This window comes from Populus nigra, chromosome 10, assembly GCF_951802175.1.
Source record: "Populus nigra chromosome 10, ddPopNigr1.1, whole genome shotgun sequence".
Taxonomy (NCBI): domain Eukaryota; kingdom Viridiplantae; phylum Streptophyta; class Magnoliopsida; order Malpighiales; family Salicaceae; genus Populus; species Populus nigra.
The window spans coordinates 5,739,100-5,755,025 of NC_084861.1; the positions used below are offsets into that span (position 1 = coordinate 5,739,100).

Below are 15,926 nucleotides of genomic sequence, written 5' to 3' on the forward strand. Positions count from 1 at the left end.
ATGACAACATGATTTTTCAAACAACTAGTGTAGTACTGCTATCCCCATTTAAAGTCTCTTCACTATTGTCAAAGTAATTTTAAATAAGATCAACCATATTATTTGCAGGTTTCTCTATCAACATATTTTTTTCTATATAACTTTCTGGTTTTTTAATGCATTCTCATTAGCTTGATGCCTTAACTCACCATAACTATAACAACAAATCCTGAAAACTAAACCAAAACTATGACCTGATGTCTATTTGTTTTAACATATAAAACCTTTTGTATAGGGTTTGGGCACAACCAAATGGAAGGAAGTGTTCTTTTAGTTTCTTCATCATTTTTTCTAAATTACTATTCTTAGCTTTTCATGCCTCTCTCGATTCCCTTTTAACTATTCTCACTAAGCAGAAACTCTACCTTTTAATCTAATCACAATCAACTTCCCTCACATCTATTTGAGAACCTTTTTATACTAAAAAGTTCATTTTACCCTAATTATCTGTTCTATGAAATCCTTTACTTGTGAAGTTCCTATGAATTCAGGGATTTTAATGGAAAACCAAAAATTCCTAAATTTAATCTCTTCTTAATCAAGATGTTATATTTTATATATGATCATACCTTTGGTTTTCAATATTGGTTAGGGACCGATGATCACTCTTTTAATTTTGGTTTTATAAACCCTTATCCTCTAACCTATAAGTCAACTTTGTGATCAACCTTTGAATGTCCTTCATGACGAGCTTCTCGATGTTTCTCTCCCAATAAGGATCCTCCTTACCCCCTTTTTGACCATGTCTTGATCTACAACATTTTTTTACCATAGTTATAATAGCACCCAACAAGCAATAAATTTTCAAGGGATTACAACATGTAGGGGTTAATTTGATCATTTCAATCGATTTAAAATTTTTGGTTGATCAAGAATAATTTCAGTAATTTTTAAAATAATAAAAGCAAAATTTAAAATTAAATAAGCTATATGATACTCAAGATAATTTTCTTTTTAAAAAATACTTTTACATGAAATATTTGTATTGTTCTATAAATCACACACTTACTTTTGCTTAAAATTTTATAAAACCCAAAATTTTAATTATGGAGCATTTATAACATAAAAAACAAATATAAAAAGAAGAAAAAATCATAAGCATCATAAATTTTTTGTTACATCATAAGTTTTTTTTATTACTATTAATATTGATTTGTCAGGTTATGTGATTGAACGTGTCAAATTAATGCGGTGAAATCGTGGCTGAGTCCAGTTCGATTGCTATGCCGTGGTCCCCGAACAACATTGGCCTCAGATTCTTAAATGGGGTGGGGATCCACTTGTGACTGTGAGGAGGCCACGTAACCCACTCTTGACCATGTGAAGACAACCGAAGCCACGTGATCCAATCTGCCTTTTCATTAGATATAGATGACGTGGAAGCAAAATGCCCTCTCCTCTCTTGCCCCTTCGGCTATATAACAGCCTACCGAACCACTGTCAGATACATTAAATACATTACAAAGCAAAAACCTCCAGCTTCAACTCACTGGCAGTGATATCTCTTACTGAACGCTGCCTCTAGAATTAGAATAGCTTTCACAGTTTAGATATTGATTAAGTTTCTTAATCACAGATTGAGTGATAAACATTGTTCTAAGTGATGGCCACATCAACAGTCATGCAGACCGTCCTTGCATCTCCAGTAGCCAGTAGTCTGGTGAAAAACCGGTCTCGAGTTAGCAACTTGTTTTCTGCTACGTATGTGCCACGACTACATGGCAGTGCTAGCAAACGGGTGCAGTGCAAGGCCGAGCTGGTGAGTCTGGATTCTATTTCGACTTCCTTTGTATATAGTTTAGGTGATGGTTCTTAGGATTGTGTTAACATTTGATTCAATTTGCAGGATGAGCGGAATATGTCAGCAGAGCCAAGCCTTCCTCCTAAGCCAAAGGTACAGGATTAATTGTATGGCATGAGTTATTTCGGAAATGTTTAATTTTAACAATTTAAGTAGAGCATGGACTTTTTGATTGCAATTATGCTTACACTTCTAATGTAAACGCACGCATGATGATGATTAACAGGTCAGCACAAAATTCTCCGATGTGTTGGCATTTAGCGGACCCGCACCAGAGAGGATCAATGGCAGGCTTGCTATGATAGGCTTTGTCGCTGCAATGGCAGTGGAACTGTCCAAGGGCCAAGACCTTTTTTCTCAGATATCTAACGGTGGAGTCTCGTGGTTCGTGGGAACAAGTATTCTGCTCTCTGTCGCGTCTTTGATCCCACTGTTCAAAGGGGTCAGCGCGGAATCCAAGTCAGAGGGCGTCATGACATCCGATGCCGAGATGTGGAACGGTAGATTTGCCATGTTGGGTTTGGTTGCGTTGGCCTGCACAGAGTATGTCTCGGGTGGAACCCTTCTCTAGTTTCTGTCGTGTGTATTATTCAAGCCATAGATGTTAACATGGATACTTGAATCCATGTAATTTCAGTCGCGAAATATGTAAGATCAATTTTGAATCATTTATATAAATTACAAATAATATTCCTGTAGGGTTATACTTCTCCTTCTTTATGTTATGCTAGCTAGGAACATGCCAAGATTGAAAGCCGTCGGTGCATCAATAGCAAATAGAAGCCAAACTCCTGCAGTCGATCCAAAAAAAAGTTCACATCATCTTCAGCAAAAAACACATCATTTTCAGCACGTTGTGCTCAAAATAAGTAAAAACAGCCATTATAAGAAAGATTCGAGGAGATTTCATAAACTTGCCTACAAAATCTAATCAGTTCATTTTCATTTTGTCAAATTATTATCAAGCACTTCCATTCTATAAATTCACAATGCAAATCTTTGAGCCCTAACAAACCATAAACATTTTGGAAATTTAGGTTTTATTCACTTTAATACTTCATTATTGTTTTTCTTCCATGGACAACATAAGCTAAAATTATTTGTAAATCAAAACCAATCACTTTAATCACAATCAATAAGAACCTAACAACCAAATGATGCCCGAAATCTAAAAACAAACATGCTGAAAAAAATCACCTTATCTGGCTAAATTTTTAATTTTGAAAAGACAATTTTGATTCTGAATGATCTATCATGTAAGCAATTCCGATCGGTGATGTTCTGATATTTGTCAATTGAAGGCTAAGCACACTGACACAATATTTAACATGGTTCGGCAAACCGTCTACATCCAGGGTTAAACCATTGCATTATATAGGGAGAGTACAAGATTTACAACAATAGAAAAGGAGGAATCATCCCCTCTTTGGGAACTCTTAACCTCACTCTATTTCTCTCTTTTCAGTGCTACAACTGGCTGCCTTGGCAGCCCACTCTCTCCTACATTTCTCACATCTTTGGCTCTACTTTTCCTCTCTCAATCTCTCATTTTGCTCTCTAATGTATACCTTTATTTATAGGCATCCATGGCAGCTCCTCTTGCTTTTTTGTCAACAATGGTGGCTGCCAAACTTACCAAACTTTAACATTAGACAATGGTTGTTGGCTGCCACCAACAACCCACCATTGTAGCCTCCTTCTTTGACAATGGCAGCCACATAATTGACAATATTCCAGCAATCACCCCCTTTGCCATTTATGTAGGCAATTGTCCTCTTGCTTCTTCAACACACGTTTGCATCCTGCAGCTCTTCCAAGCTTACCATTCCGAGAGCATATGTGGCCAAGTTTACAGGTACTTGCCAAACCTTTCAATCACCAGAGTCACCCAAACAACCCTTTGCTTACTCCAAAGGATCACTTCAACCAGATGGTTTGTCACATCTCATCTGAAGAGTGTTAACGCTTGTCTCTGGAACAACATCCCTCTTCAAGTATATCAACCATGCTTGGTCCGGAATGATTTTTCAAGCCTTACATCAAGGCTTACAACACCCCCTCAAACGAATATTCCCAAGTGCTACAGTCATTGAGTATTTTAATGTGATCACGAGCTCACCACTCCTCCAAGAGTCTACTCATCCCGGAGTTGCGTATGCCCTCTGTTCCACCCTAGGAACCACGACTTACTTCTCTATGAGTCTCTTGCTCTTAGTCTCAAGAGTCTAAGTAGCTCTTCACCTTTAACCATAGGGACAACCCATTAAAGGTTGATTCATCTTTATCTTCATACTCTGAGTATTACAATGTCATTACTGAGCTCACTACCTTGCAAGAGTCTACTTGTTCCTGGAACCTGCGCATGCCCTCTGCTCCTTCATAGCAGTCGCGTCTTAATGCTCCACAAGTCATCCACTTATTGTCCAAGGCAAATGTCTTCTAGCTTATTGATCTTTAGCATGGGGGAAATATCCATGAAAGTCAATCTTGCATTTGTTTCCATACTCATCATAGCCTCTTCAATGGCTATACACCTGTCCACTTATACCAACCATCACATTGGCTCTAGGGCATTCTGTAATTGGGCTCCTATCATGACCCTCACACCTTCTCTAAGGTATCTTTGCCCGTTGTTATGTGGCGGTCTGATATTGGGCTCATATCATGGCCCTCACACCTTCTCCTAAGGTGTCTCCGTCTGTTGTCATGAGATGGTATGAACATTGACTCATATCATGATCCTCACACCTTCTTTCTGAGGTGTCTCCGCCTGTCGTCATGAGACGGTCTGAACATTGACTCATATCATGGTCCTCACACCTTCTTTCTGAGGTGTCTTCGCCTGTCGTCATGAGACGGTCTGATCTTGGACTCATATCATGATCCTTACACCTTCTGTCTGAGGTGTCTCTGCCTGTCGTCATGAGAGGGTATGAACTTGGGCTCGTTTCATGGCCCACACACCTTCTTGCCTAAGGTGTCTCCGTTCGTTGTCATGCAGTGATTTTTACTTGAGCTAGTTTCATGGCCCACACACCTTCTGCCTGAGGTGTCTTCGCTCATTGTCATGCGGCGGTTTGTACTTGGGCTAGTTTCATAGCCCACACACCTTCTTGTCTGGAGTGTCTCCGTTCGTCATGAAGCGGTCACATCCTCCTTCATCGGGGATGTCTCTAGTGACTCTAAGATTCTCTACTACCATATGGACTTGGGAGAGATCACTACCACTTATCATATAGAAAGAGAGATTTGTGGTGCACTCTTCACAATCTTCCATCTCATTTTCTATATTTGGAGCTTCTATGCCTTTCTGCTTGATAGCTTCACCCACACCAACTCTCTTTGGTGTCTTCGCCTTTCATCGACAGTCACACCCCCTTAATTAGGTGCTTCTATAACAGCTCATCTTTCCATCCTTGCATGCATTGGAAAGGTCCTCGCTTGTTGCCTTTATCGAGAGCACAAGAGACTTCCCGTTGTACAACTTTTTCTCACAGTCTTTGCTTTGAGCTTCATCTGGGAACTCTTCTTCTCCTTGCATATGTTGTCTCATTACAGTACCTCGTTGGATCCTACGGGTACTTCTGCACAATCTCTGTGTGCCCTCGTGCAATTTCTGTTCTCCAAATTTTTCCCGATTCTTTGCTTTTAAGTTTGACAGCAACTCATCCTGTCATAACATTTATCCAAGTCAAAATAGGGTGCCAATCTTTGTCCCCTTTGCTGTATTTCTCTTCCATTATCAGGGTTTTCATCAATTCTCCCTTCAAGAAATTACAATCACCGAATCTAACTTCTTTGAAGAAATTACCACTTCATCAGATCCTTGAATATATGGAACCCAACTATTCCTTTGTGTCGTCATCTTGCTAGTCTTCAAGAGTTTCATTACAAACTGTTACATATACAAAAATATTACTGTGTGGATGATCCTTCAACTAAGCAAGTTCCTAGGAAAGATTTGGAGGGGTCACACTGGTCCCGCTTAAAACCCAATCTCCTAGACAAAACTTCTTAGAACGTATCTATCCACTGTACTGCCTTTTCGTATATACAACTATTTGCTAGCTTTGTTGCGGTTTTTCTTTTTACAAGTGATCTGGGGTATCCTAGTTTTATACCTAATTTCTCAACATCTAGAGAGACTACTAGTTCTTAGATTTGTCAAGATTGGTCTTCATTAATTTCCACTCTCCACCTCAAATCGTCCACATGATCGGGTGTCCAGAGTATCCCAATTTTGCCTTCCCTCAAGGCAATTAAAACTTCTCCCCATTTAGCAGTTCAACATATGTAATTGGGTAAACATGTGTGATTTCTTCTTCATCTCCATCGATCACCATGATGACCTTCAGATGCCTCCTGATCGAGCAATCTCTCTTAATACTTCATCACCATCATTTCTGATCTCAATCTCAACGATCGGACCGTACCATTGCATCCGGAACAATCACAATAGCTAAAAACAAGTCTGAAATAATCCAAATCGCATTTTAGACAGCTAAGATTTGATCAAAACAATTCTGGCCTCATGAACGGCTCAGATTCAATCTCAGATCCGGTTGCACGTAGGATCAGCTATGATGGATCCTATCCCTCGGCTCGCGACTGATGACGTGGCAGATGGTCCCACTGTGCTGACGTGACAGCTGGCATGACATGCCTACTGTGCATGATGATGTCACAACTACGTCATGCTGACGTCATCAATATCCAGGTCAGTCACATAGGTCAAGTCATCTGGTATTCGGGTCGGGTCAGCCCATCCGGGTGAAGAAGACGCGTGGGGCGCGCCTGCCCACTTGGGTAGACGACTCACCGGAGCGTGATGGAGCGTGCGGCCATGTTTGACGTCTGATTTTGACGCCGTTTTCACCAGTGGCTTCGTCTCTTCCTCCTCTACATAATGGTATGGTCAAAACACAATTTTGACAACTTTTATTTTTTGAGCAAAAATCAAACACCACTTCAAACCATATGCTCTGAAAAGAAATTAGGTATAAGGTCACATAAACATGTAATTAAATTCGAAGTTATCATCTTAAATTTGAAACATGTAATTAATTAATAATTGAATAATTTTCTTTAATGCAACATTATAAAGATGCTATCTTGTAGCCTTCTGAAGAAATCGGGTCCTCCCTTGCAATGACAATGAAATGCATTCAAAATAACAATCAAAATATTTATTTATTTATTTTAAATGTTAATGTCACTTCTCTCTTTGTTCTTGCTCTGTTGAGTTTTGTGTTTTGATTAAACATGAGATGCATTCTTTTGTGTTCTCTAATTTTTTTTCTCTTTGAAGATTCAATGGGAAATAAATCTATAATCAGTTCAAATAATTGGAGAAAGATGTGAATAAAAATGTGGCATTCCTCTATTTTAGCTGGCAAATCTATAGAATACAAGTTGTAAATTAGTATAAGACAATAGAGTAATTAATGTTAAATGACCTGCTAAAATTTGAAGGGACTTGTTTCTTATAAATGATGAAGTAAATAAGTTAATCTATCCAAAAAATAGAGGAATCAAAGTGAAAATAATAAAGAAGTCGAGGGTTGCACATGATTTTCATCGAGTTTCTTATTAAGTTGCAAAGTGAAGTAAATGTTTGAGATTTTAATTATAGAGTTGATTTGAATTGATTCTTGAATTGCAAGATACATGACATCTAAAAAAACTACTAGTGACCATACACTTGATGTGAGATGGCAACATAGTATAGATATTGATAAGAATTCAAGAAAAGTTCAGTGCAAGTATTGTTAAAAAATTTTCAATTAAGACATTTATCATTTCAAATATCATTTGGCTTGTATTCGAAAGGATGTTGAGTCATGCCAGCAAATACCAGAAGATGTAAAGAAGATGCTTTTGAATGTTTCGGTGAGAAACTAACACAACTGAGAAAAAAAAAGACTTGTCAATATATTGAAAAAGACCTTGAAGATGTAAAAAAGATGATTTTGAATGTTTTAGTGAGAATTCAAAAAACAAATGAGAAAAAAAACTTTTTAATATATTAAAAAAGATGATAAAAATGCGGGGAATGAAATTAGCTCAACGGATAAAGAAAAAAATAACTTAGTGAACAAAGGAAAAAGGATAACAAGTAGGAGGTGAAAATACATACACTATCATCAATCACCTACTAAAAAAGATCTCAGAGAAGAAACTTGTCGACAAAATATACATTCCATTTAACTGTGTTATTTGGAACGTGTCAAATTAATGCGGTAAAATGTGGCTGAGCCCAGTTCAATTACTATGCCGTGGTCGCTGCTCAGCTGGAAAACCTAGAACAACATTGGCCTCAGGTTCTTAAATGGGGTGGGGATCCACTAGTGACTGTGAGGAGGCCACGTAACCCACTTGACCATATGAGGACAGCCGAACCCACGTGATCCAATCAGCTTTTTAATTAGATATAGATGACGTGGGAGCAAAATGCCCTCTCCTCTCTTGCCCCATCGGCTATATAAGAGCCTACCAAACCATTGTCAGATACACTAATTATCATTACAAAGCAAATAGCTCCAGCTTCAACTCACTGGTAGTGAAATCCCTTGCGAACGTTGCCTCTAGCATTAGAATAGCTTTCACAGTTTAGATCTTGATTAAGTTTCTTAATCACAGCTCGAGTGATAAACATTGTTCTAAGTGATGGCCACATCAACAGTCATGCAGACCGTCCTTGCAACTCCAGTACCTAGTGGTCTGGTGAAAAACCGGTCTCGAGTGAGCAACTTGTTTTCCGCCACGTATGTGCCACGACTACGTGGCACTGCTAGCAAACGGGTGCAGTGCTCCAAGCTGGTGAGTTTGGAATCTATTTCGACTTCCTTTGTGTATACTTTAGGTGATTGTTCTTAGGATTGTGTTAACATTTGAATCAATTTGCAGGATGACCAGATCAAGAAGTTAGCAGAGCCAAGTTCTACTCCCAAGCCAAAGGTACAGGATTAATTAAATGCCATGATTTATTTCGGAAATGTTTAATTTTAACAATTTAAGCAGAGCAACGACTTTGTGATAGCATTTATGCTTCCACTTCTAATGTAAACGCCCGTATGACTGTGATTAACAGGGCAGCACAAAATTCCTTGATTTGTTCGCATTTAGCGGACCCGCACCAGAGAGGATCAATGGCAGGCTTGCCATGATAGGCTTTGTCGCTGCAATGGCAGTGGAACTGTCCAAGGGTCAGGACCTTTCTTATCAGATATCTAACGGTGGAGTCTCGTGGTTTCTCGGAACAAGTATTCTGCTCTCTGTCGCGTCTTTGATCCCACTGTTCAAAGGGGTCAGCGCGGAATCCAAGTCCGATGGCGTCATGACATCTGATGCTGAGATGTGGAACGGTAGATTTGCCATGTTGGGTTTGGTTGCGTTGGCCTGCACCGAGTATGTCTCGGGTGGAACCCTTCTGTAGTTTCTGTTCTGTGTATTATTCAAGCCATGAATGTTAACATGGATACTTGAATCAATGTAATTTCAGTAAAAATATGTAAAAATACGTATAAATTACAAATAACACTTCTGTAGTTTTGCTCCTCCTTCTTTATGTTATGCTAGCTAGGAACATGCCAAGATTGAAAGCCGTCGGTGCATTAATAGGAAGATATTTCGGACTTCTAACGAATTACGGATCTTTCTTGCAGCGACCGATTACAAATGTTTGACCAACTACACTTGTTGAAAGTGGTAGATTGAAATGCAATGCCCATCCAGTTTTAGGCCATTTTAAAATCGTTTTTTTTATCTTTTTTTTAAAAAAAAAGTTTATTTAGGAGGTATATTATACCGCACCCGCTAAGGGTGGCACTGACCCCTCAAATTTTGATATCTTTACAAAATCATCCTTGAACTTGTGTTATTTTTGAAGTTATTTTTATGTAATAGCCACCCGACAACAAGGCTGTGCATTTTGGTCTTTTCTGTCAACAAATTCTAAATTCATCTCTATGAACATAAATGTATTGCCAATACAACAGTGGTTTTACAAATTTTTTAAATCATCCCAATTGTATAGAATAAGTGGTGGTAGTACAATTTGAATAATATTTAAACGATTTAAATAATTACTAGATTTAACAATTTTTCGTCTGAATTATAAGTTCACAATTCCAATTACACATTTATTTTCCTTTTGATAACGTGATTACATTGCATTTAAAAATTATTTTTAAAATATTACTGAAAAGGTAAAAGTATAGTTATCAAACTTGACCCGGAATTGACCCGACCACAGAGCCTAATCCCAGGTTACGTGGGTTGACCCGGGTCAACTCAGAAAAATTTAAAAAAAATATTTAAAATTTTAATATTTCATATGAAAAAATTAAAAAACAATCCATATGAATATAGACGATACAAGTTGTAAATAATAAAGTTTAAAATATTACTTCAAATAATTTTTTATATTCCACATTGAAAAATAATTTTTTTTCTTGTGAACATAGAATATATATATTAAAAGGCTTCAAATCCCACATTAATAAAATAAAAAAATCTTTCTAATATTTATATAGTAAACTTTGAAAATAATTAATAACCAACTAAAAAAGTATATAAACAAGAGGTCTTTGGTTAGGTGAAAAAACACATTTGAAAAAAAAAAGGGTCTCTATCGGGTTTTTCCCGGTTTTTGCTTAGTCTGGTCTTTTACCTTACCCGGACCGGTCCAGCCACCAGGTCGACCGGGTCCCAAGTCGACCTGCCGCACCACTCCGGGTTTAATAACTATGGGTAAAATCATTAATTGATGACATTTCAAATAATATTAAGTTTTTTAATATGAAAAACTAAAAAAATAATTAAAAATTTCAATTTGATGTTATTTGATATAAAAAAACAGAAAATCACCTGATCAAGTTTACTCAATTTTATATAATGTCTTTATTTTTATGAAAATTATAGAAAACTTCGCATAAGTTCAGGATACTTTATATGACATTAAGAAAAAATTAACAAAAAAAATATAAGTATTTACAAGTTCATCATTATATTTTAATTAATAACTAAAGAATCCCTAATGTATCAAATGAATAAAAATGTCATTAAAAGTTAGTGTGATAAATTCTTTAACTACTTAATAGCCATTATAAGAAAGATTTGAGGAGATTGCATTAGCTTGCCTACAAAATCTAATCAGTTCATTTTCATTTTGCCAAATTATTATCAAGTACTTCCATTCCATAAAATTCAATGCAAATCTTGGACAAACATTTTGGAAATTTAGGTTTTATTCACTTTCATGCTTCATTATTGTTTTCCTTCCATGGACAACATAAGCTAAAATTATTTCTATATCAAAACCAACTTTAATCACAATCAACAAAAACCTAACAACCAAATAGTGGCTAAAATTTAAAAAAAAAACATGCAAAAACAACACACTATCTAGCTAAATTTTTAATTTTGAAGAGGGAATTTTGATTCTGAACGATCTATCATACCATAACAAATTGGAAATCCAATAAAAGCCTCCATATCATTGGATACAAATTCAAGCTCAGTAGAAAAAGAAAACCTGCCTAAAAGCAAAAAACTGTTGCATAAAATACAACACGGTTGCTTGGTATAAAATCGAGCCACTGACTTGCTAACCCCAAATCTATCAACGAGTTTAATGTAATTTGACCTAATGGCCAATCTAAAATTATATCTAGCCTGAGCTCGACTAAGAGATTTATCAAAGTTTCATGTAGGTGATGACACTTAGACTCTACATGCATGTGAGTTGCAATGTCAAGTAAATGTTTGGAATTTTAATTATAGAGTTAATTTGAATTGATTATTGAATTGCAAAATATATAGCATCTAAAAAAACTACTAATATAAATAGATTTGACGTGAGATGGAAAAATAGTATAAATATTTACAAGAATTCAAAGAAAGTTCAGTGTAAATATTGTTAAGAAAATTTCAGTTGAAATATTTACCGTTTCAGATATTCTTTGTCTTATATTTGAAAGAATATTGAGTTCTTCCAGCAAATACCAGAAGATATAAAGAAAATGTTTTTAAATGTTTTGGTAAGAAATCAATAAGGAACTGATAAGAAAAGAAAATTTTTACAATATATTAGAAAATATGAATATAATAATAAAAATGAAAATGAAAAGAAAAGTTTTTCAATATATTAAAAAAATGAAGATAAAAATAAAGGGAATGACACATTAGATTAGTGAAAAAAGAGAGAGAGAGAGAGAGGAACATTGAAAGTACACAATCTATAATCAATCTATCATCAATCACGTGTTAAAAAAAGATACTTAAGAAAAAACATGTCGACAAATTGCAAAATTTTTATCCATTAGTACGATTTAATTTAGCTGTGTTATTTTGAACGTGTCAAATTAATGCGGTAAGATCGTGGCTGAGTCCAGTTCGATTACTATGCCGTGGTCGCTGAAAAACCTAGAACAACATTGGCCTCAGATTCTTAAATGGGATGGGGTCCACTAGTGACTGTGAGGAGGCCACGTAACCCACTTGACCATGTGAGGACAGCCGAACCCACGTGATCCAATCAGCTTTTTAATTAGATATAGATGACGTGGGAGCAAAATGCCCTCTCCTCTCTTGCCCCATCGGCTATATAAGAGCCTACCAAACCATTGTCAGATACACTAATTATCATTACAAAGCAAATAGCTCCAGCTTCAACTCACTGGTAGTGAAATCCCTTGCGAACGTTGCCTCTAGCATTAGAATAGCTTTCACAGTTTAGATCTTGATTAAGTTTCTTAATCACAGCTCGAGTGATAAACATTGTTCTAAGTGATGGCCACATCAACAGTCATGCAGACCGTCCTTGCAACTCCAGTACCTAGTGGTCTGGTGAAAAACCGGTCTCGAGTGAGCAACTTGTTTTCCGCCACGTATGTGCCACGACTACGTGGCACTGCTAGCAAACGGGTGCAGTGCTCCAAGCTGGTGAGTTTGGAATCTATTTCGACTTCCTTTGTGTATACTTTAGGTGATTGTTCTTAGGATTGTGTTAACATTTGAATCAATTTGCAGGATGACCAGATCAAGAAGTTAGCAGAGCCAAGTTCTACTCCCAAGCCAAAGGTACAGGATTAATTATATGCCATGATTTATTTCGGAAATGTTTAATTTTAACAATTTAAGCAGAGCAACGACTTTGTGATAGCATTTATGCTTCCACTTCTAATGTAAACGCCCGTATGACTGTGATTAACAGGGCAGCACAAAATTCCTTGATTTGCTCGCATTTAGCGGACCCGCACCAGAGAGGATCAATGGCAGGCTTGCCATGATAGGCTTTGTCGCTGCAATGGCAGTGGAACTGTCCAAGGGTCAGGACCTTTCTTATCAGATATCTAACGGTGGAGTCTCGTGGTTTCTCGGAACAAGTATTCTGCTCTCTGTCGCGTCTTTGATCCCACTGTTCAAAGGGGTCAGCGCGGAATCCAAGTCCGATGGCGTCATGACATCCGATGCTGAGATGTGGAACGGTAGATTTGCCATGTTGGGTTTGGTTGCGTTGGCCTGCACCGAGTATGTCTCGGGTGGAACCCTTCTGTAGTTTCTGTTCTGTGTATTATTCAAGCCATGAATGTTAACATGGATACTTGAATCAATGTAATTTCAGTAAAAATATGTAAAAATACGTATAAATTACAAATAACACTTCTGTAGTTTTGCTCCTCCTCCTTTATGTTATGCTAGCTAGGAACATGCCAAGATTGAAAGCCGTCGGTGCATTAATAGGAAGATATTTCGGACTTCTAACGAATCACGGATCTTTCTTGCAGCGGCCGATTACAAATGTTTGTCCAACTACACTTGATGAAAGTGGTAGATTGAAATGCAATGCCCATCCAGTTTAGGCCATTTAAAATCGCTTTTTTTTTTTCTAAAAAAAATAGTTTATTTAGGAGGTATATCATACCGCACCCGCTTCAGGTCAAGCAGAACTCTTTCTTCGAAGCCAACAAAGATAGAGATATTTAGGAGGAAGAGAAATCAAAATAAAGTCTAAAATTATCACTTCCTTCGAAGCCAGCAAAGAGTAGTAGAGCATTTGCATTTATACATCCAATCTAACAAAAAGACTAGTATAACTTAAACCATAGAAATCACTCTCCTCATGGAGGTAAAAGATCAAGACATTCACATGCCAAGAGTATCAAACAGAGATGCAAATGGCAATCACACATGTGAACCACTGTGCGCCTTCCCCTCGATATCTACACGATCAACCGGAAGCATGGCACTACTCAGTAATATGGCAAAAACATACGACATATCAAAGCAATTTGAGAAAAACAATTGCAAAAAGAACTCACATTGCATTTTCTAAGGCTTTGCAGTAAGGAAAGTCAGAGAAGTGTGTTTTTCCTTTAGAAAGAGAATCTGCAGTTGCATTTTCATTGCTTCGGTCTGTCATGGACTCATCACCAACAACACACTTAAAATAATAATTAAGTATAAGCAACCCATGAAGACGGCAGTCTGCCAATGGATTTCTTGAGCCTTCACCAGTTGAACTGACCAAATAATTGAATGCCAATAAAACAAAAGTGGCTGCCAAAGCAAATATATAATGTCAACAAAAGCATTGATGGTAAAGAAAAGCTAAAAAATGTCATTGAGTTTCAAATAGTATCTTTGAAAGGGAATCCATGGGTTAAGAAAAAAATATATGAAAGCTAACAAAAATATATGAATCAAATTAAAAAAGAAGTTTTGGAGAAATATATGCTCCGCTTTAGATGAAGGAGAAAATTACAATGCATTGATACCAATACCCTCATTCATGGTCTGATAAATATAACCCAAACTTGAAAGCATAAGGCAGGCAATGCAAGTGAGACAAAAATAAGAGTAAATAGATATTAGAAAATTCCACATAGCAGTCCTATGTGGTTCAAGCCTTTTTTAGATGAGAAAACTGACTAGTTCAAGCCTATTTAAATAAAAGAAAGCTCTAATAAGAACATCATACGAGCTGCAGAACTGATTCTTTGCAAAACTCCAGACTGACTCCCACCAAAAAATACTGGATAAGATACATTGTTAAATAGGATACAAAGCTGCACTATATAATTAAGTAGCAATCTCCCAACAACCAAATTAACCAAAGAACTTTCTAACAAATTATGGAAGACGTCTATAAAAAGATTGCAAGATCTAAACAATTTTGAACTTATAACAAAAAATAAAGTCAAAGGTCATCCACTAACCTGAACTATTGCTGCATCAATAAAAGGGTTCGTGTCACTTGGTCCAGGAGATGGTCAGTAGAGAAGTTGGGTTGACATTACAATAAGCATGAAATTGAGCAACTCGTGATGTAGAAGGTATGTGTTTGAACTTGGAACAAAAATAACGCATTTTAGAAGATCAAATTGCACAAAATCTTAACATAATGAACATGGTGAGAAATCCATGGTGTACCTTACTTCAACAGAGCCAATGAAGATCAGTACACTATGCATGACAAGATTTTCTATGTTTTGATCTGCACATGTAAGAAATTCAGCATACGTACAATGATTTACTTGTACTGGAAAGCATAGCTGTCAAACAAACACTTCAATAGAACTGAAAGCAAAGAGTCTAAAGTACACAATTGGCACTCTTGGGGCTTGAATAAATATATTCTATTAGCAAACACCAAGATCTGTCTTGAAATTATTCCTTGAAAGTCCAAAAGTTCAAATCTAACTTTCTTTTGACCTTCTTTCTATAATTAATCTGCTGTTTGAGGATGTATAGCCAACCACAAAGGCTGGAGTTCAGCAGTTCCTCGCCTAAATGTTTGGACTTATTTAAACTTTCAGAAACTTCTATGACAATTGCATTTCTTTGCACAACCTTAATGCAAATCTAGTTTCCAATTATAGAGTAAAACTGTAGCTCATTGGCACCCATTTCGCCATTAGATTTTTTTCCTGCGAAGAAAAGATGGCCAAACTACGCCGATTCAAAAAAAATAATAAAAGAGAACAGGTTAAACACTTAAATGTTGCTGACTATGGATGCTTTGAAACAAACCTACACCCTGACATTCAATTTGCACTACTTACCAAATAACAAAAATGAAATA

General features: G+C 36.8%; 3 protein-coding genes across 3 annotated transcripts; all 3 read left to right on the plus strand.

Annotated features, from left to right (window-relative positions):
- Positions 1 to 1,475: 1,475 nt before the first annotated feature.
- LOC133704352 (early light-induced protein 1, chloroplastic-like) lies at positions 1,476 to 2,538 on the plus strand. The gene is made up of 3 exons (XM_062129160.1): positions 1,476 to 1,798; positions 1,886 to 1,933; positions 2,067 to 2,538. Exons 1-3 carry the CDS (start codon positions 1,643 to 1,645, stop codon positions 2,409 to 2,411), a joined length of 549 nt encoding a protein of 182 aa, XP_061985144.1. The 5' UTR covers positions 1,476 to 1,642; the 3' UTR covers positions 2,412 to 2,538.
- Positions 2,539 to 8,345: 5,807 nt separating this feature from the next.
- LOC133704845 (early light-induced protein 1, chloroplastic-like) lies at positions 8,346 to 9,485 on the plus strand. The gene is made up of 3 exons (XM_062129863.1): positions 8,346 to 8,659; positions 8,747 to 8,797; positions 8,931 to 9,485. Exons 1-3 carry the CDS (start codon positions 8,507 to 8,509, stop codon positions 9,273 to 9,275), a joined length of 549 nt encoding a protein of 182 aa, XP_061985847.1. The 5' UTR covers positions 8,346 to 8,506; the 3' UTR covers positions 9,276 to 9,485.
- Positions 9,486 to 12,467: 2,982 nt separating this feature from the next.
- On the plus strand, positions 12,468 to 13,484 carry LOC133705876 (early light-induced protein 1, chloroplastic-like). Its single transcript, XM_062131294.1, has 3 exons — positions 12,468 to 12,784; positions 12,872 to 12,922; positions 13,056 to 13,484. The coding sequence occupies exons 1-3, from the start codon at positions 12,632 to 12,634 to the stop codon at positions 13,398 to 13,400; spliced, it is 549 nt and encodes a 182-aa protein (XP_061987278.1). The 5' UTR covers positions 12,468 to 12,631; the 3' UTR covers positions 13,401 to 13,484.
- Positions 13,485 to 15,926: the final 2,442 nt, after the last annotated feature.